Source organism: Vipera berus, assembly GCF_964194415.1.
Source record: "Vipera berus genome assembly, chromosome: 2".
NCBI lineage: Eukaryota > Metazoa > Chordata > Lepidosauria > Squamata > Viperidae > Vipera > Vipera berus.
The window spans coordinates 165,043,098-165,064,248 of record NC_138203.1 but is presented as its reverse complement, the minus strand read 5'-3'; the positions used below and the strand labels follow the sequence as shown (position 1 = coordinate 165,064,248).

Here is a 21,151-nt window from a genome sequence, read left to right as displayed (position 1 = left end):
TCTTGTGCCATTTTACACCAAAAAGCTAACACAAACTCAGCTAGGAAAACTGTGTGTACTTACTCTCAGTACAGGCCTGGGCCCATAACCAGTGTTATGGAATTTATTGTGCAGAGGTCTCCTTGTGCTACCAAAGAGTTGCACAGACAAGGAAGGGCACTGAGAGCAGTAAAAATCACACACAGAAATACACTGAGTTCTAAAAGCAAAAAGTATTTTACTTTGAGGTGGTGTAAAAACAAAAATGCACAGTCAAAAATAAACAGTCCAAGTCATACACAATAGCAACAGTCCAAGGAGTAATCCAAACTACAAAGTCTTCTTACCGGTCCAGAGGTCAATACACAGTTCAGGTTTACAACAGTAGTAAACCAACAGCAGAGCAAAAACAGTAATAGTAGAGATCAGTGAATTCAGAGAGAGAAAGAAGCTACGTTCCTAGCTTCCTCTTATGGCCATGAGAACACTTACACACCCATTGGCCAATTAACTTCTTAAAGACATAGCATTATGGTTAATATATTTTCAACCCAACATTGTAGGCTAACACCATATGCCTAACAACTGCAAAATTTCTTGTCAGTGATCAGCCACTGAGGTTGGAGGAGTTCAAGGCTGTGTGCTTCTGTGATGCTTTGGGTTGCCTACCCTTAAATCATAGTAACATTTACTTGCGAATCCAGCCTTTATTTGGTTGTGACTTGGGACAATGTGTATTGAATAAATTCAGCTATTTGAAATATATTTTGTAAATATATTTAGTACAATATCTAATCTGCACCATTCTTTAATTGCCATTGATAGGCAATCAAGTTGGAAAACATGACTTTCCTTCTTTTGTAATATCTTAGATTCATTTTGCGGTCCATATGGGGGGTGCGAGGTCTCTGCATTTTATTTAGTCTAGGCAAAACTGACTAAATATGATGTGCCAAAATCACAGGAAAAAAAATACTTTTGGGAAAAAGACAAAAAGTAATGTGTAAATGTGTGTTGCAAAAAGAAGGAGACGGATTGAACAAAATCCTTTTTAGGGGAATGGCTAAGTGTGTAGTCATATATAAAATTAGATGTTGAAATGTTAGCTAAATCTCTGAAGCCAAAGGTTGTAATAGCAAAGTCTGGATTGAGACAGGACAAATTTGGAGTCACATGATACCTCCTCCAGATATTCTTAGTACTAGCCAAGCATTTAAATAGGGGATATCCCTATTTTAAAAACAACACAAGAATGAGAAAACATGCCAAATGGCATAAGAACATGTTCTGTTATTTGTGTGAGTGTTGAAGCTAATTCTGACAGTATAAAAAACAGGTCCCAAAACTGCCCAGGTTGGACATTTTGGGGTCAATCAGGTCAAAATAATTTGGCTAATTTAACTGCAAATGGTAACCAAGCTATATGATGCACTGAACAAATGTAACATTGAATGGGAAGTCTAGCCCAGGGCTTTTCAACCAGTGGTACGGGTACCACCTGTGGTACATTGGCACCTGGCAGGTGGTACGCAACCATCCTAGAAAAGTGGTAGCGGGGGAGGGGAATGAGCTGAATCAGTGGCAGCACTGCACAAGCCTGAGCGAAAGATGGCTGGAGCTGCAGGGCTGTCAGGGCTCAGTGGAAGTGCCAGGATCAGTGCTTCTTCGGGGCTGTGAGGGCTCAGTGGAAGCACCAGGATCAGCGCCAGGCACCACCTGGAGCTCGACGCTGATCCTGGAGCTTCTGCTGAGTCCAGAAGAAGCGCTGATCAGCTGGAATGTTGTAGCATCCCCAGGGTCTTGTGATTTACATTCAGATGCTTGGCAACTGATTCATATTTATGACGGTCACAGGGTCCCAGGGTCATCTGAAGTAACCAAAATCTGCTGCAACCACCCAGCAGAGGGGGGTGTGTGGAATAAAAACCAAATACCCCCCCACCCCACCCCCGCTGCCAATCCTCAACAGAAATGCTCACAACAATGAAAACCTCGGACAGGAGGAAAAGCGCCGCTGGGCGGGCAGGCAGGTGTCTTGCTCGGCTGTGGCTTGGGGGGCACTTTTTCAATGCCATTGTAACTTCAAACAGTCACTAAGCGAACTGTTGTAAGTCGAAGACTACCCGTACTTCATCATTTTTCCCCTTTTTTTTTAGTCATCAAGTTCTTGACACCTTGCTAAGCGACTGGTGATACTCGGATGTTGCCATATCCTAAAAGTGGTGCAATGGGTGAAAAGGTTGAAAAGCCCTGCTGTAGCCATCACAGCATTGCAGCAGGAATGGGGCAAATGTGACTCTAGAAGTCTGCCCAATATTTCTGGAATTTTTCCTCCACCCTTTCCATATCTGCTCTGTCATAACCCAAAGAGAACAAAGTTAGAAGAAAATCAGATTAAAAAGCCCTATGTGGTCCTTGGTGCTTTCTAATCAGCACTGATAATGTTACCTAGTAGGGTAACGAAACGTCTGGAAGAAAACAAGCAAGCTCACAAAGCATCAAGGACCCTGTGATACAAATTTTCTCTTCTACATGTAGTCATCAACTTACGACTACAATTGAGCCCAAAATTCCCATTCCTGAATGAGACAGTTGTTAAGTGAATTTTGTCTCATTTTATGACCTTTCTTGCCCTTGTTGTTAAGTGAACCACAGCAGTTAGTAACACAGTTTTTAAGTGACTCTGGCTTCCCCACTGACTTTGCTTGTCAGAAGGTCACAAAAGGTGATCACATGAACCCAGGACACTACTTGTTATAAATACATGCCGGTTGCCAAGTGTTCAACTTTTGATCATGTGACCACGGAGCTGCTGCGACAGTCGTAAGTATGAAAAGCGGTCGTAAGTCACTTTTTCCAATACTGTGGTAACTTTGAGTGGTCACTGAACAAATGGATGTAAGTCAAGGTCTACCTGTACCGAGATCAAAAGCAGCCCACAAACGGGCAGCACCATAAATGACACTTTTGTTGCACTTCTTTTCTTTTCGTTTTTTTTGGTTGTTTATGAAATACTTGCTAGCTACCATATTTTACCATGTACCGTGATGGGACAGGGTGTTGGATTGAGGAGGTGAGGTGATAAAAAAATCAGCATGATAGCAGCTGTTATGCAATCAAAAGCCTTTCTTCTTTTGTCTTGAGTCATTTGTGTGGCCATCATATTGACCTTTTTCGTTTTGGTCTCCTGAAGATGCCCCATATGTTTACGTTGTAGCCAGCCCAGAACTAGCTTGTATGCAAAACCTCAAGTTTTTGGCCTTTTTTAAAAAAGAAAAGAGAAGAGAAGAGAAGAGAAGAGAAGAGAAGAGAAGAGAAGAGAAGAGAAGAGAAGAGAAGAGAAGAGAAGAGAAGAGAAGAGAAGAGAAGAGAAGAGAAGAGAAGAGAAGAGAAAAGTGCAATGTGATTACGGGGTACCTCGAGGACCACCTGCTGCCGGCGTCAACTTCCCTCCGCCCTGTGCGTTCCCACAGAGAGGGCCTCCTCAGGGTGCCTCCGGTCAGAGAATGTCGGCTGGTGGCCCCCAGGGGGAGGGCCTTCTCTGTGGGCGCTCCGGCTTTATGGAACCAACTGCCGGTTGAGCTCCGGATGGCGCCCGATCTTCGCTCCTTCCGGCGTGGTCTGAAGACCCACTTATTTGAACTAGCTGGTCTGGCCTGATGGGGGACATTAGGGGTTTTTTAATGGGTTTTTATTGTTATTGTATTTTTTAACTGGGCACTTGTTTAATTCCTTTTTAATTTTTGTATTGCTATTTATATATGCCCTGTTCACCGCCCTGAGTCCTTCGGGAGAAGGGCGGTATACAAATTTAATAAAAGTAAAGTAAAAGTAAAAGTAAAGAAAGGTAATGATCTACCTGGGCTATAGGTGGGAAACAGAGCGAAGCAAGATTTCTTACGACAGGAGAATGGAGTGCCCACAAATGTTGGCACTGCAGCAGCAGCAGCAACAACAACAATAATAAAAGTGGAGGAGGAGCTGCCTTTGCTCTGGTTTCAAGTAAACCTCTGCAGAGACAGAAAAACCAACTCAGCTCATGAAAATCAAACATTTTATCTGACCAGAGAGTCATTTTGAACTGGTGCAAAGTCCCCTCGTGTCAAGGATACCCTCATTTCTTCTAAGGGCTGTGTTTGGTTTCTACCACAAGGTAGGCAAATTCAAATACAGATGTTACAAAGAGGTCATCCCTTGAGACTCTTCACTTACTGTGTCAAGAGGCTATCTGTCTCTGCTTGTCTCTGTGTCCTTTTCTGGTAACAAGGAAATGAATACAATTCATCTGGGGGCGTTTATAAGCTTTATTTATTCCCCCCCCCCCCGAATCCAAGTTCTTGCTACATAATGTTTGCTTCCTCCCCCCCCCCACCACACACATCCCATTCACAGGAAAGAGCACTCCTTTCCCTTAATCTGATTGTACAACTTCCTCTCTCAACAGAGCGTATGCCCACTATCAGTGCCCAAAGGCATCACATCATAATGAGCATCGATTAGAATAAAATGCATGTCTGGAAAGGATTGCCGATTGCTAGCAGCAGCAGGAAGGTTCGAAAGAAAAAAGGCCAGTTTAAACAAACCTTTCCATGTGATCAGATGTGTTCAACAGATTTGATCAACACGCACGTTTGTAAATCTGTCACAAATGTGTTGTGTCCGGTCGGTCGGCGAGTAAACACGCTGAGACGGATGGCTGTTAACTGGTTTATTCAGGTACACATGGCCGAACTGGCCTCACCTGTCCCGTCGCCTGTATATATATGCCAGGCGTGCCCGGCGCTGGCCAACCCGCAGGCTCAGGTTTCCCGCGCTTGCCCTGGTCACCCAACCCAGTGTCCAGGGATTCCTGCCACGCGGTCGGGCCAATCAGGTGGCCGCACAGGTGTGTACCTGACAAAATGCATAGCTGCTACAGGAGACTCTGTCTCAGAAGGAAATCTTTTGTATGTGCAAGGAGAAATGCCTATGTCACCTGAACATTTTATAACAAACATTCATAGTATTTGGAAATCTGCTCTTGATTCATCAGGATGATATTATAAATTAGTCAATAGGTTCTTAATCAATTTAACTGATTAATCGATTACATTTGCCAGTCCTATTTATGACTAATTCATCAAAAAAAGTGCAGCAACTTCCTTATATGGTAGCCAGCCAGCAATGTAGTACTTGTCTATGTGGTTTTAATGGATTTATTCCCACATATTAGATTATAGCCTTCTCTTTTTTGGTTTTGCTTCTGAATTTGCCAACTTTGCATTAGTCCTCTAACAATATTTGTGTATGTACATCTTGTCAACGCTGCTAACATCAGATGTTCTTGCTTTGACAACAGATGGAAATGCAGCCATTTTCTCTATGCTTTTAGAATCAGTTGATGCTGGGAGCGGGGATTGGGATGAGAGTTCAGTTAATAATAATAATAATAATAATAATAATAATAATAATAATAATAATAACAACAACAACAACAACAACAACAACTCTGCCATGGGAATCCAAGGACAAACTGGGTCCAGAGCTGGAAACATTTTGGTGGGCTGGATAGCTGGGGAGAACACCCGCGCTTCAAGCTAACTGGGGAATATGCTTTATGACTGTTTATTGGGGGTGGGATTTGTACTTTGTTACTTTGTGCCCAGGGGAGGGGAATTTAGTTTTTGGGTTCAACTATGTAGTGCCGATACTTTGTTTCCCAAATAAAAGATTCTTTAAGGAAAACAATGCCTCGAAGTTCTTTTGAAGGGTTTCATCTGTTGGAACCATGACACATCTTACAATAATTTAATTGCTATTCACTATTTAGTGGAAAACGTAGGGATACAGAGCCTTGGTGGAGCAGTGGGCTAATGCCTCCTTAAGTAACACCAGCTGCCTGCAATTAGTGCAGGTTCGCATCCCACCAGGCTCAAGGTTGACTCAGCCTTCCATCCTTCCGAGGTAGGTAAAATGAGGACCCAGATTGTTGGGGGCAATAAGCTGACTTTGTAATAATGCCGCTTGGGGGGGGGCAAAAGCCCTAATAAGCAGGCATATACATAGAATGAAGGCTACTGCTAAGTTTGTAAGCTGCCCTGAGTCTTCGGAGAAGGGTGGGATATAAATGGAATTAAAATAAAAATAAATAAATAAATACATTTTCATTGTTAGAAGCCCTTGAAGAAATATATATTGCATCAGAATTTTTTAAAATTATGGATGTGCACACTGATAAAGTATGAAGGGATGCAGCAGATAGCATGTGAATTAATTGAGCTGAAACTAAAGAAATGCTAAACTGTTTCTTAAACCTCCCAGAAAACAGTGTTAAGAACACATCTAAGGTAAAGGTAAAGGTTGCCCCGCACATGCGTGCTAGTCGTTTCCGACTCTAGGGGCCGGTGCTCATCTCTGTTTCAAAGCTTGTCTGAGGACGTCTCCGTGGTCATGTGGCCGGCATAACTAGATGCCAAAGGCGCACGGAACGCTGTTACCTTCCCACTGTAGTGGTCCCTATTTTTCTACTTGCATTTTTACGTGCTTTCGAACTGCTAGGTTGGCAGAAGCTGGGACGAGTATGCATCATTAATTTGTAATTGTGGGTCATGCAGTTGGTGGAGCAGCAGCAACAGCCAGTCTTGCTGCCCGATCGTATTTTTTTAAGAGAAGGAAAATGACACTGGAACTGGTGAAGGCTTCTCTGAAATTATTCACTGGTGATTAGGAAGATACATGAGAAGAACAAATAACAAAAAAAATCTTATGATGATTAATGGCATTTTCCAGGACATATGTGTTTGAAGCTTAAACTCCATTTCAGTAGATATATTAGGAAGGAAATCCTAGAGACAAAAGGAGAGGAAGGCAGGAAAGGAAGAATGTACTGGTATTAAAAGTGAGTCTTGGATCTAGAATCGTTGGAGAACACATGTTCTCCATGTTTGGCTTCTACAGTCTGGTTCCCCATCGGCTAGATCTCACAGCAGCTCCTATCTGATTCTTTTCAATGAAATGGCAAAGCTACTGGAAATAAGGGCAGTTATAGCTCAATGTCTGAGGATACCAGATTGATGGCGCTATTTTACCCCGTTCAGTGTATACTTATGGTTCAAAATGCCATGGGCAACTTTGGATATATTATTAAATATTAATTCCCTCACTTAATGGCTATTGGTTTAATTGCCGCCATAAATTATACTGTAACTTCTGAAAGAAAACTGCAGGAGATTGTTACAAAGTTTAACTGTCCATTAAAGTATGACTTGTGCATGACATTTTGTCAAAATCTACATCTTCTAATCCTTATCATAGCATTTACTATTTTTAGTATTTTTATTTATATGCACATATCAATACAAGACCTACTTTTCCCCATAATAACAATGCTGTGAGGTAAATTGGACTGGAAAGTAAATCATTTGGAAAACTGGAAATGGACAAGAAACTGGGTTTAATCTGCTTCTACCTCACTGGTTCTCATCATGCTTTTTATCTAGGTTCTGTCATTCTATCTGATTGTATTGATGAATGTATCACTACTAAACATGTCTGTGGTCTGAATAAAGGTTTAGTCACGCTTTAGGGCAAGCCCACTGAATTACATAGCTTAGTCATAATTTACGTCCTCCTGATTTCATCAGTTCCATCTGAAATCTGGATATAAACCTCCAATTCCTGTCAAATGTATTTTTCCCCTTAGTTTTTGTGATAGCATTGAAATGCAATTGTTATCCCAATTGCTCATTCAAGAAGAAGCTACTCTTCTGTTTAACAAGAAGCCTCTGGAACATTTTACATATAAATATCATGACCAAAACCCTTTGTCTGTTTAAAATACATAGTCATTTTTTATCTTATATAACAATGTCAAAAAGTGTCATATTGCGATTCTTGTCTTGATGTAGCTCTGACATTTGTTTATTTAATTGTCAAATTTGGAAACTGCCTATCTCATTTTTAGAGTAACTCTGCACAATTAAAATGTAAAACATAAAAATAAATATTATATTAGGAGGCAATTAAAACAAGAATAAAATTGTTCCTTATCTTAACAGCTGACACTTCTGGACATTACAAAATGGCATTTCATAGGTATGCCAAAGAACAGAATAGAGCAGAGCAGAGCAGAGCAGAGCAGAGCAGAACAGAACAGAACAGAACAGAACAGAACAGAACAGAACAGAACAGAACAGAATAGCTTTATTAGCCAAGTATGATTGGACAAGGCTATGGTCTTCCCAGTTGCAGTGAAAGTTGGACCATAAAAAAGGCTGAGCACCAAAGAATTGAGGCCTTTGAACTATGGTGCTGGAGAAGACTCCTGCAAGTCCCTTGGATTGCAAGGCAATCAAACCGGTCAGTCCTAGAGGAGATCAACCCTGACTGCTCTTTAGAAGGCCAGATCCTGAAGCTAAAACTCAAATACTTTGGCCACCTAATGAGAAGGAAGGACTCACTGGAGAAAAGCCTAATGCTGGGAAAGATTGTGGGCAAGAGAAGAAGGGGACGACAGAAAATGAGGTGGCTGGATGGAGTCACTGAAGCAGTAGGCGTGAGCCTAAATGGACTCCAGAAGATGGTGGAGGACAGGAAGGCCTGGGGGAACGTTGTCCATAGGGTCGCGATGGGTCGGACACGACTTCTCAGCTAACAACAACAACAACGATTGGACACACAAGGAATTTGTTTCTGGTGCATAAACTCTCACTGTACATGCAAACAACAAAATATAATCATAAGATATCAATAGAAGGATGTGGTAGAAAAGATGAGAAGGTTAAGAGTATTTACACAATTTAAGGTTTTGCCATGTTGCAGTTCATCTGCAAAGGCAATCGTGAAATCAACTTGGGTTGGTTCTCTTTAGGAAAGATCCCTATATAAATATTCATGATTTCTTCTGGGATCAGCAATACAATCTGAAATTGGCCTGGCCAACAACAACAACAACAATAAAAAAGTATAATAGCCAATGGAGAATGAAGGATGAATATATGTTAAATTGACCTGAAATTTATCACTGTTTCTTTATGAATTTGAAATAGCGCTTGTGTTAAGTATTTCCAATCTATTTCTTGATGTTTCAAAAAACTCATACATAATTCTGGCAAGTGCTTGTTTCACATTCTCCGAATGATGGCTGACAGGAACTGGTTAATTGTGTAAAGCACTAGATAAGAGCTGTGCATCCTGCATTTGGTGGAGATACTTTCCTGTTGGGACAGGGTATTTCCTGCCAGTCAAATTAGGGCCGATTGGCTGAAGTTTATTTACTATGTTCAGCAAGGCAGGTCCACCCATCCCCCCATTCAACAACTTTTCCCCCTGGTGACATAAAGTCTATGAAAGCCAGAGCTTGAGAACTAAGGGAAGGAACAGTCACTCACTGATAAAGTCCCTTGGCTGCCTGCGTTACGCAGAACTAAAGAAATTTCTGGGCAACTATGAGACTTGAGAAACTTCTGCTTAAAGTTGGCTCCTGGACTAAAAACGTCACTGCTGGTTGGGGCAGGTTCCAAGAAATGATAGGCATTTGCAAACCTTCCTGGATTTTTTTGAATCAGCAACACATTGCAGCTGGGTATTTTGTAAACAGAAGTAAACATCTGGAAGGCAGAAGGCAGAAGGGGAGAGGCTGGGTTGGTCCAGGGTAATTCATTACTAGATGGGGGGGGGAATTCCTCTTCCCCTCAAGGAGAATCTAAATCCAATCAAATATTTCTGGCAATTGAATCCATTCCTCCCTTCTTTGATTAACTATCACAGTAAATTCAAGCATATGTAATTTGTTTCTCTTTCAAACTACCCAGATGAAATGCTGTACAGTAATTTTAAGGCTACTTCTGGGTGTGGCTCTGAAATCCCAGAGAGTTGCAGCTGGCAAGCTAATATAAGAAAGAGATGGTGTAGAGGACAGAATATATTTTTTAACCAATCAAAATCATGGTAATGGTTTTAATCCTGCTTTCTTTGTATGGGATCTGCAGGGAACGCTATAGGTTCAGATGGTAAGAGCTGTTGGTAAACAATGAGAGGATTGTGATGTGGTCTCTGGATGAAGCAAGATAGAACTGAAGTTCTTTCTTAGGATGTGCTGTCCGTGTTGAGTGCCTTCCAAAGCGGGCCTTCTCAGCTCTCTCCTAGATAGGGTTAATTTATTTATCCCCCATCATTAATGGAAAAGGCAGGCCCTCCACCTCAAATTTTCATGATTGCTACTACGATATGCCACAGGCAGCAGCTGGAGTAAGGGAGATAGAAGGCCTCTCATTTCCTGGCACAGGCCAAAGAATAACAGTGATATCCCAGCCTTTAATCCTGTTGCTGTGACAACCTAGATCTCGACAAGGAGAGGGGTGTGGGCCAACCGGGATCAGATGGCACTGACGCTGGGGATGTGCCTCAGCAGGGCTTGGCGTGGTGCCACCAAGCTTTACTTGGGCTGGACATTCTTGACATAGCTCTGACTCAACTAGGAACCACTGATTCCTGGCAGAGCCAGGACAATAGGCCAGAGGGCCAGGCAGGGGCATGGCCAGGAACCTATGCAGTCTTCCTTATCTTTCCATTTATCCTGCTAATGGAAGATGCAAGATTAGAATGATCACAGTCATTCCACAAATGCAGAGACAAAGGTCTGGATTAATCACAGGCTTATTTGCAACTGGGCCTTGTTTTGCTGGAGCAGGGCCTATATTTCCCTTTCGATAGTCCCCCTCTTTACTCTTTATGGCTTCTGTATATTTTTAACTGCTGCATATCAAGCAGAAATTCCATGGGTGCAGTTGTCTCTGGCACAGAGAGGCAGTGTGAAGATAGCACACATCAGGTGATTTATCTGACTCTCATTCACTATTTAAAGGCAAAATAACCTTCACTGAAATAGAGGTGATGATATTATGCCCTTTGCCAACACCAAAGCAAAACATGAGGCACTTTGAACTGACTTATTTTACCTGTGTTATGTTTTTGGGATGCCTCCCCTTTTCCCAGCCTGATGGCCCCAACCAGCTTTATTAGCAGAGGACTGGAATAGTCCAAACTCTTTTCCTTCAGCCCAAAAAACATATTCCACGTTCAGATGCCATGGATTATGAAGGAATAATTGATAACCCCTGAACTGTGTATCCAGATTTTTTTTTGCACCTAGCTTTCATTGCTTGTGAGGTCTACACCTATCCATTGATTCATGCAAACACCATCCATTTTTGTTTTCTCCTCCATTATTCTTGTTTACAAAGTGCAACCCCCTCTCGAAAAACTAATTCAGCTGCAAAAGAACCTATTTTGCTTCTCCAGAGAATCCAGAGAAAGAAGTCCACCAAATTGTTTTATATGGTCACTCAAATGAAATAATGTGAAATACTAATCTTTAAGTGCCTTATATCTCTGACCTGGAACAGGCACATGCCTCATCTCTGTATGTATGTATGCATGTATGTACTATATATGTGTATATGCACGTATATGTATGTGTATATAACACACGTGCAGAGCGGTGGGATGTGAAGAATGAGGATCGGGACAATTATAACAGGACTGGAGTAGAAAGCTTTGGTCTGGCCAAGAATAAAGGCCCTGTTGCTGTCAGGGGATGCATACCATACTGAGTATCTCTGCACACCAGTAGCCGTTTCATAAAATAAATAGAAAAGTTACATGCTTAAAGATACAACTGTGTTACTTTAAAAGAAAAAAGAAACAGCAAGCTGATGGAAAAGACAGGTATGAGCTTGGGAAGTGGTACCAGTGAAGGAAAAAGGTGAATATAGGGATAGACCTACCCGAAGGGTACTGTAGAAAAGGAGAATATTATTTAGGGGGGATAATTTGTGGGCAAAAAAATATTCGCACTTGTGAAACCAGGGTTGACTCAGTTTTAGGTAAAATATACATCATGCAGTTGAAGATATACATGGAGAAAAAATTAGAGTCCTTGTAAATGGGTCCATTACAAGATACCTCCTCCACTCCCCATTTTGTTAGCAAACGTTGGAGTGATAAGGAAACATCTTTCTGCAAACACATGGAGGTAGCTGACATGCAGACAGCACGTTCTCCACTCGAAGTTTCCACTGCCCTTGAGAAGCTCCCAAAGCTTAAACAAGCTATCTTATCATACCTCTCAGTGGTCTGAAATGTGATATGATGGGAACTGGAGTTTGATTGCAGGAAGCCTTACTGAAAAGTTTGCGTATCAAGGGATGTGTTTTACACATTGCTTATTTCTGGGAAACATGAATTTGCTTATGTCAGGAATGTTGCCCTGAGCCTCCTTAAATTGTTATTCCATCACAATTAATTTTAACCCTTAATTATGCTGAGCGGGGCTAATGACTTGGGAAGTCAACATTTCTGGAAAGCCACTAGCTTTTGACGCCTTGCCATAATTACAACAATAGCCAAGAACCTGAATGATCCTTGTTCAATTGTTTCCTCTTTCAATACAATTCCCTAGGTTGATTTCATCTAGCCAAAGCTCTTTGGTATTGATTCGTTTGGGGGAAAAATAGCTGGAGAGGGAATAACTGCAAGGGAAAAGCAAAAACTTTGATTTCATATCACCATGAGTTCTTTTGAAATATGGCTGGTAGAAATATAGTAAACAAATACAGTAAATAAATAAAAATAAGTAATGTGCTGGATTCATTTTAAAAATCTGTTATCTAACATAACATCTTATAGCAATGGCCATTTAGCTTAGGGATGTCTAGTCTGGCTGGCAGGAATAGTCCAGAATTCAGGCACAGATCTTCCATACCTTTACTAATCCTAGGTGCCATGGACTGAATTTGAGATAGTCTGCATGTAAAGCATCTGCTGTTCCAGAGTATTATTCCCCCAAGTATTTTTTTTTTGCTTCTGGGTTTAGCTCTGTGGTTGTGATTTGGGAATGCAAAGAATGGCATGATGGCAGCTTTTGCTTGCCTTCAAATACTTGTATAATCCACAAAACAAACAGGGTAAGTGCTATTTTCATCATTACTTGTATTTCAAAGTCCTATGGCCACTACACTAGTGATAGCCTTTATGTGTCCCAATGACATTTCAGAAATACACACAGAGGACTTCCTTCCTCCCATGCAAAAGGCTGGAAGTAGTTATTACTTAAGTGCATTCCACACAGAATCAATTAATTCTGAGTGTGCAATGAATCTCAGTGTCCAAGGTGGTGATAAAAAGCAGTGCTCATTGATAAGGAGTCAATGCCTTTCTAGAGTTTCCTTTTCTTAAAAAAAAGAAGAAGTGATGTGTAGATGCGCATTTACTACAACTGAAACTAAGGATAGCCAAACAGCCTTACTTTTGACTGCAGTCTTTCTATTATTAAAAGATTACTGGAATGGGATCTAGGATGTAGATAGCATTGGAGGTAAGACACAGGGAGGGAGGAAGAAGAGAAGTGAGTCAAACCATTACTTTAAAAAATAGTGCTTTTTATTATAAATTATTGAATGCTGTCTTTAAAGTCCCTTGAATATAAATATAAATAGATGTGCAAAGTTTTCTTCCAAGTTTGATTTTTGGTGGAGTCTTCAAGCATGTCTAACAGCCTTCAAGGCTGAAGGGTGGAATCTTTATAAAAGACAGAACAATTTTTCTTAGGCAGGTCTGTAAACATTTCTTTCTGTAAAAACAAAACCTTATCTGCCCTTCTAAAACCCTGATATGCAAAAATAAGATGAAACCACAAAATTTTGGTTACAGTTTTTTACAAAAAAAAGTTAAATTAAGGAGTTCCAGGTAATTCTCTTGTTGCTACATTCCTGTACGGTTTTCAGTTACTCAGTGCAATCGAGGACCCAAACAAATCCACAACCTCTGTTATAGATGTAATGCCATTTTTTGATGAGCTAAAATTCCAAAAAGGAAGGCAAGAAATTAGCAGCCTGAGCAGAAGTCAAGGTAAAATAAACACTCAGGAGAAACACCGGATCATGTAACATTCAGTTTGGTGTTCCAAAAAGCAATAAAGAAATTTCAGTGGGTTACGTCCTTTGCCTGCATGATGGCCCAGAGAATGAATGGTATTTTCTTCATGGTATTTCATTAATAGTCTATGGAGGATGTGGATTTCTTCTTAAGGCTTAGTCCCATGAATAAAATGTTGTGGCAACAACCTCCAAGGAAGAGACTTGGGTTGAAAGGAGATTTGTCACTCCTGGAAGTTGCAAGAGGTAAAGATTAATAACAATAACCGTAATAAAAAAAGATTTCCCCCTTAAAACTGAGGAAAACATTGATTTTCAGGCACTAGCTGGATTCCAGTGCATGCATTCCTTTGTCAGAAGAATGGTTCTGGTCAAAAATCATTAGAGGTGGTCTGGTCCAGTGCAGAGCAAACAGCTCTTTGTAAACGGTCCGTTGGTTAAGGAAGTTTGCAAACCATCCTATCATCCCCATCCTAAGCCAGAGAGAGACAGTTTTGTCAAGGAGCAACAGCCTGTTCAATAGTCCAACAACATCAGTCACTTGCACAAATCCCCCTTTGGCAAGTTATCCAGCACAAGCAACAGCAAGACAGTTTCTGTGCTGGGCAGAGGTTCCTAGGCTATTCTGCATGCTGGGCCCCTCTGCCCCTTTCATAATCCACATGCTAGGGGGGAAAAAGGGTGAGTTTTGTCCTGGATTCTCCATCTCCATTCTTTCCTCGTTTTGCTCTTGTGCTTGTGTCGTGGGCTAATCCTGCTGAAAAAGCCCCTTAGAAAGGCGCATCATACTGGTCCAAGAAGTCTTTGATGGGAGCGGGAAGTTGGGTCCTCTTCTCATAGGAATCCAAGTGCCCATTGACAGTCTTGCGACACAAATGTTGTAGGGTGGAGACACTGGAGGAGAGGGGACGGCTCAGCACCAGCGGGATCTTCTCTCCACCTGAGTAGATATAGTAGGCACGTTTAGGGTGTGATGCCTGCCCTGGTTGTTGCTCAGGGAGGGGCATGTAGTGATGAACAAGTTTGAGAACACAGTCAAAGCGGGGCACAGGCTGGCTGCTGTGCGGATCACTCTGGAGTGAGAAGCTCCCTCCTTCACACTGGATCCGCAAGTTTTTGGTGCCTGACTCGGTCTTGACGCTCAGAGTGAAGAAGTGGCGCTGGTCTGAGCTGTCACGGATGAGGAAGGTGCCGATGGGTTCAGAACTCAGGAGCAGGTTGGCCTGACCACCTGTCACCGTGCTCCAGTAGAAGCCACTCTCCTGCAGCTTGCGCACAGCGTTCACCACCAGCTGATATTCGCTCTTGGAACTGAACGTCTTGAGGCGCAGGCTGGTGTCCAGCGGGTGGCTCATCCCGGCACTGGGGAACTTGCTGTGGGTGACCATGGCGCAGGGAGCCAGCTTTGCAAGTAATCTGGGCTGCTGCCAAGAGCAGCGGCTGCTAGGATGGGTACCTACGAATGGAGGGGAGAAAACGTTTAAGACAAAGAGCATCTCGGATAGCCTTTTCACCCTCCAGGCCCGATTCGCCGCATCTTCCCCGCCATTCATGACTGGAAGTATCGCCAGGATATTTCCCCAGTTCGGTCGCTGCCTCTTGGGCCAAATGCTACCTCACGAGGGTATCCCTCCCTGGGATGGATCCCCAGGAATAACTACTTTGCCTCCCCTCCGGTCGCACGCAACCCATCCCCCCCCTCGCTGGCTCCGGACTCCGCACTTGGCGCTCCAGGAGCACCCCCTTGCCTGTAGCAGCCCGGGACCTGGTGGGTCGGCTATTTCCCAGAGATCGGAGCAGAATCGGGCGTTACCTGGGGGCCGAGAAAAGAATCGCGGGGGCAATCCAAGCTGCTGCCAGAGCGCGGCTGCTGGCGAGACAGAACGAAGAGAGGTCCGCTTCAGCGCGCTTGGCTTCTCCTACTTTACAAAGCTGTGAGAGCGCCTAGCGGAGGCTTTTATAGAGCATCCGCTGGCCCCGCCTCGTGGTTCCTGGAACTGGGTTCTGCCGGGAGGGCGAGCGCGTCCTAGGCAGGCAGCCAGCCAGGCAGCCAGGCAGCGGCCAGCCCATTCCGGGCAGCGAGGCCTCCTTTCCCCTCCCCCCGCTCCCTCCCTGTCCTGGCCGCTTCTCGGCCCGCCACTTGCTCCAAGGAACCAGCGGGAAGGCTGGAGTCACGTCGCTCCCTCGGGCGAGAAGACATGCGGCCCGCCGGCAGGGGCTGCCGCCTTTTCCCTCTACAGGGGCGATCTTTGGGGCCGTGTGAGCGGAGGACTTCCACGCGCGGTGCAACGGGCGGGACCGCGAAGCGGCGAGCTCTTTTTCACGCCTCTTCCCGGGAAAAAAAAAAGAGCGTGGGAAAGAGAGCCCCGAAAGACTTGGCGGCCAAGGGCGGCGTGTTGCCGGTCAAACAAACACGCGTGTCACCTCCAAGTGCCTTCATTCCTAATGTGGTTTTTGTGGCTCTTCCAGTCACTCTTTTTTCATTTCTTCGAAAACAGCCATCTTTTCGAAGGTCGTCTCGAGTCCCCTTCCCCCTCCGCTGGTTCCTCTTTCATATTCCGTGGTAACGATGGGCAAGATGAGAACCCGCGTGGGTGAGCTACGCTAGAGGGCGCCCTTCCTGGGATGTAACAGGGACGTTTACTGGCATGGGTAACAAGCCAAGGGCTTCTGAGGTCACCCGAGTGGCACAATTCAACATTTCCTTTTGAGAAGTTCATGTTTGGCATGCCATTCCTGGTGGGGAGGGGGGGGTGTCTTATAAAGTAGGGTTTTGCGATGAAGGGATTACCAAGATTTTGCCAGAAGAGAAATCTAAATTGGCGTTATTTCCATACGTACTGGCTAGTGGCTACTCAGAATGTCAGCAGCCCCATATTTATTATGTACAGGACTGCTGATGGTCCCAGGAGCTCCCGTAGCAGACGGGGAAATAGGATTTGTTACCAGCTATTTGGGGCCTCTATGCATCGAAAGGGCAGGAGGAAACCAACCTTTGTGGGATAAACCTGTAAATGCAACAAGAACTGCTTCCCGATCAGCTCTCCTGCACGAATTACTGTGCTTTGTTAATGGAATTTTACTGAGCTCCACGACTTCTCCCAAACCTTTCTTTTGTTCTATTGCTATTTTTAAAATAATCAAACCAAAATGGAATTAGCTGTCCAATATCCTTTGTTTGGTAGCAGTAAGGGGCCGCCTACCTGGAAGTGCCCCTTTGTAACTCATGAGTCTCTTTCCACAAAGCAGCTTTTTCTTCTACCTGGAAGAAAACCTCTCCCTTCCTCCTATTAAGTCAACCCAAGTTACCTACAAAGCAACCACAGAAATGTGTCAGCATTTATCAGCAGAGCTAAAACATGCATGAAGCAGCCTGGGAAACCCTCTGGTTGCATTGATGTCAGTCAAAAGGCATTTCCCAATCTCTGAGGAGAAATCTAAATATAAATGTTGAAAGGCATTTGCTTTGCAGGTGTCCCTTCCTCTCTCCAACTTCAGCATTTTGTGGGGTTTGGCTGGATGCCCTTGGACTAGGAAAAGGTTTGGCGTTTGATTGTCCGGTGCATTCATTCTTAGTTGTTATTATCCATCCCCCCCCCTGCAAGGATTACATTCATTCTATCCTTACTTGCCCTTTTCAGGGAGCTGCAGGGAAGAGAAACATTGGGAACCAGAAAAGCAAGAACCCCTCCCCCTTCTTTGCTTTAATTTGGTGCCTCGGGGCTCAGGGAAACAGGTCAGGTTACTGAGTGAACCAATGACTGGATGTGCTGCAGCTACAATTCTTAAGGGAAGGAGTCTGTTTTGCAAGAAAACAGGAGATTGAGGAAGCCTTCCGAGTAAAATTATGGGCTCCCATTGTGGCTCAACTCCTGACATTTTTATCCTAGTATGTGAGAAATGTGAAGTGCAGGCTGGAACAGCTCCGTAATATGGAGTAAATAGAAAGCCTTTTGTATAGTGATTGTGTAAGGCATACTTTATGCAACCATTGTGTACTTTGCAGTTCGAGTGACATTTCCCACAATAAGCATGTATAATGTGAGAGGCATAGACAACGCTAAATGGCCAGAAGGGATGAGTGCGCTATGAATACTGGTTGACTGAATTTTTTCAGAACGTTTTGTGTGTGTACGTGAGTATTTATGCACTTGCATCACAGATGTTGCTGCAGAAAATAACGACACTTAGATGAAACGGCAACATTTAAAGCTTTTATTTAAAGAATCCATAACCCAGTAAAGTAACAGTGGTTATTTATGTATGATATCCAGGTTTTTCCCAATAGCGTTCAGAGTAATTAAAAATAGTTTTGAAGAAGTGATTGAGATCTCTTCTGAGCAGAAGACAATCTGTCTTTCTCTCTTAATTGAAGCAGCCTATTTTTTTCCCCAGCGTGTTATGGGAACCTGAAAAAAGATGCTGCTGTTTTAAGCAATTGACTCATTAAACTTAACACAACTCTTAGAACAACCACAACTTTCCCTCCCAGGCTTTAAAAGACAAGCTGCATTAATAAATAACAGAGAAATGTTATGCTTGCAAATGGTCCAAGGCTCTTCTTCCAAATAATTTTTGAAGAGTACATACCACTGCTAAGAATGCAGTAAAAACTGTGCACAAGTGTGGTTGTATGAGTTTGCATTGCCTATTAGTGTAATTGAAATAGTAACAAATAGTATAGAATATACAGTAAACCCTGTATTAATGTACTCAGACTCTTATTTACATTATAATTTCTCTATGCTCTTTCAGTGTGTTACAGCAGCTTTGGAGAGTTCAAACAGTATTTGTTTGAAAAGTAAATGAACAAGCCATTAAGGTACTAACTTGAATCAGTTTCCACGCTATACTGTATTGTCATTTCAGGAACAAAATGACTTGACTATATATAAAAAACTTCCTTGATGGCTGCATTCAAGGCAATGCTTACATGTTCATCATTAAGCTCCATAATAGCAATACGTTGTGAACTTATTTGGTGTAGTGGTTAAGGTATATGTCTAAAAACCAGGAAATTATGAATTCTAGTGTTGCCTTAGGCACAACAAGCGGCTGGGTATCTTGGAGCCAGTCACTTTTCAGCCCAACCCACCTTACAGGGTTGTTGTGTGGCAGGAAAAGAGGAGGAGGGAGGATTAGGTATATTTGCAGCCTTGAGTTGCTGAAAAAAATAATAAAGGTGGGATAAAAATCTAATAACCACAAAAGCCTTACTAGAAATGGATCAAATAAAGAGCTAAAGGTAAATGTATACATATTATTACAGTAATAGTTCTGTTTCTTATGCAAAATACTTGGCAGAAAATAAAGTGCCCCGTCTTCCCTATTTATCAGTGCTCAATGCTGATTGCCCAACGAGATCAGTCCGCATTATTGTATGTTACGAGTTGAACTCTTGGCAGGTTTTCCTACCATGCCTGAATGTTCCGGCCTCAGAACTCCACTGTTAAGTTTCCTTTATCTCTTTTCCCAGTGAGAGAGGATCACAGATATGGTAAGCCTGAACTTGGGAATAAGCAGTGCCTGTTGTATATGCTGCAATACGGGGAGGGAGGGGGGGAGAGGGAGTTTTCCTTGCCCTACAGCAGCTGCCCATGAGCAGCCAGGAACAAACACCAGCAAGCAGTTCTGGGAAGTGAAGCTGCAAAAGCAGCTGCTCCAAAATGCAAACAATAAGATGCTGCCCAGAGTCTTTTTCCTGGAGGAGAAGCAGAGGGCAGAAATCATACCAGGTGCTGTTAAAGAAAGGAATGAAAGAAATCTGGTGTTTGTTTTAAATAAATGAGCCAGAGCTGGAGATGCACTGGAAGGCTGGAATCTTAATCCAAGATGGTTGCTACTAGGTGGAGTTGACAGTACTAAAGCAGGCATATTAAATCTGGGTTACAAAAATCCAGACTACCAATGACAAAGAGATTGGGGTTTTTCACATAACTCTTTCTGCTATCTAATGGTCATCTAGACTTTTGCAGCCTAGCTCTGGTATCCTGTCTGTGGCAGATGATGTCTGAATTGCATCCCATCAGGACATTTACTGTGCATGCTTCCAGAGCTGCTGTATGAATTCAGAAAATTAAACATCAATGTTTTAATGGGGCTTAGTCTCATACCAGACCTCAGGTATAAAACAGCATACTATATGAATTGCATCTTCTATTTTTTAGGCCATGCATAGAGATGGGATAGGAGAGAAGCTGATGTTCCTCTCCGGTTCTATTTTATTTATTTTCCTGAAACTGCTCTCCTTCCACTGAGGAAAAAAACCCATAGTATGATCCTGCTACATATATCAGCGCTCTGCTGTTACATGAAATGGGATGGAGTTTTGCTTAGGAAATTGAGCCCAGTTGAAGTGATTCAAATGCGTGAACTGCTGTCACTGCTGATCTCATTAACACTAATTTTCTCCCCAGCTTGAGCTGCTTTAAAATTAAAAGTAATATAATGAAAACATATTTTTAAAGTCAGAAAATTCCAGTACAAATTACTCATATCACACTTGCTTTAGCATTTGCACATCAAATTGTGTATAGGAAAAAATGTGTTTTGTGAAGCATACCTTCCTTTTAGGTACATCTGAAGAGCAGGGATTAGTGTGCATATTACTACTTAGACAAAACATATTGCCATAGATGAACTAACAACAGGTGCTTCCCATCACCAGCATTTCTGTCTCAAAAGTAAGTTTGAAACTCACCCGTGATTGTTTTTACTTCTGCCAAACCAGCCTTAAAATGCAGAGAATGCATGAAGAATACCATAAACCAATAATTACTCACACCCTTTCCTTATGCTGATCAGTAGGCAAATACAGCTATTCTGTCCCCCACACCTGGTTATCAGCAGTCAGATGTTCTCAGACCCCATTCCACAAGAGGAGATCCTATCACATAGGCTTTTTAATACATACATTTGCAAAATGGGATGCTGGGTTGTTGTTGTTAGTTGCGAAGTCGTGTCCGACCCATCGCGACCCTATGGACAATGTTCCTCCAGGCCTTCCTGTCCTCTACCATCTTCTGGAGTCCATTTAAGCTCACACCTACTGCTTCAGTGACTCCATCCAGCCACCTCATTCTCTGTCGTCCCCTTCTTCTATTGCCCTCAATCTTTCCCAGCATTAGGCTCTTCTCCAGTGAGTCCTTCCTTCTCATTAGATGGCCAAAGTATTTGAGTTTGAGCTTCAGGATCTGGCCTTCTAAAGAGCAGTCAGGGTTGATCTCCTCTAGAACTGACCGGTTTGATCGCCTTGCAGT

At 42.8% G+C, this 21,151-nt stretch overlaps 1 protein-coding gene across 1 annotated transcript; it reads right to left on the bottom strand.

Annotated features, from left to right (window-relative positions):
* Window positions 1-13,397: 13,397 nt before the first annotated feature.
* Window positions 13,398-15,805, bottom strand: SOCS3 (suppressor of cytokine signaling 3). Its single transcript, XM_081320202.1, has 2 exons — window positions 15,706-15,805; window positions 13,398-15,348 (listed from the first exon to the last, which is right to left on the bottom strand). Exon 2 carries the CDS (start codon window positions 15,278-15,280, stop codon window positions 14,663-14,665), a length of 618 nt encoding a protein of 205 aa, XP_081176328.1. The 5' UTR covers window positions 15,281-15,348; window positions 15,706-15,805; the 3' UTR covers window positions 13,398-14,662.
* Between the last annotated feature and the right edge of the window lie 5,346 nt (window positions 15,806-21,151).

Excerpts from the sequence above, each read along its gene's own strand:
- SOCS3 (XM_081320202.1), bottom strand. The coding sequence starts at position 15,280 with ATGGTCACCCACAGCAAGTTCCCCAGTGCCGGGATGAGCCACCCGCTG.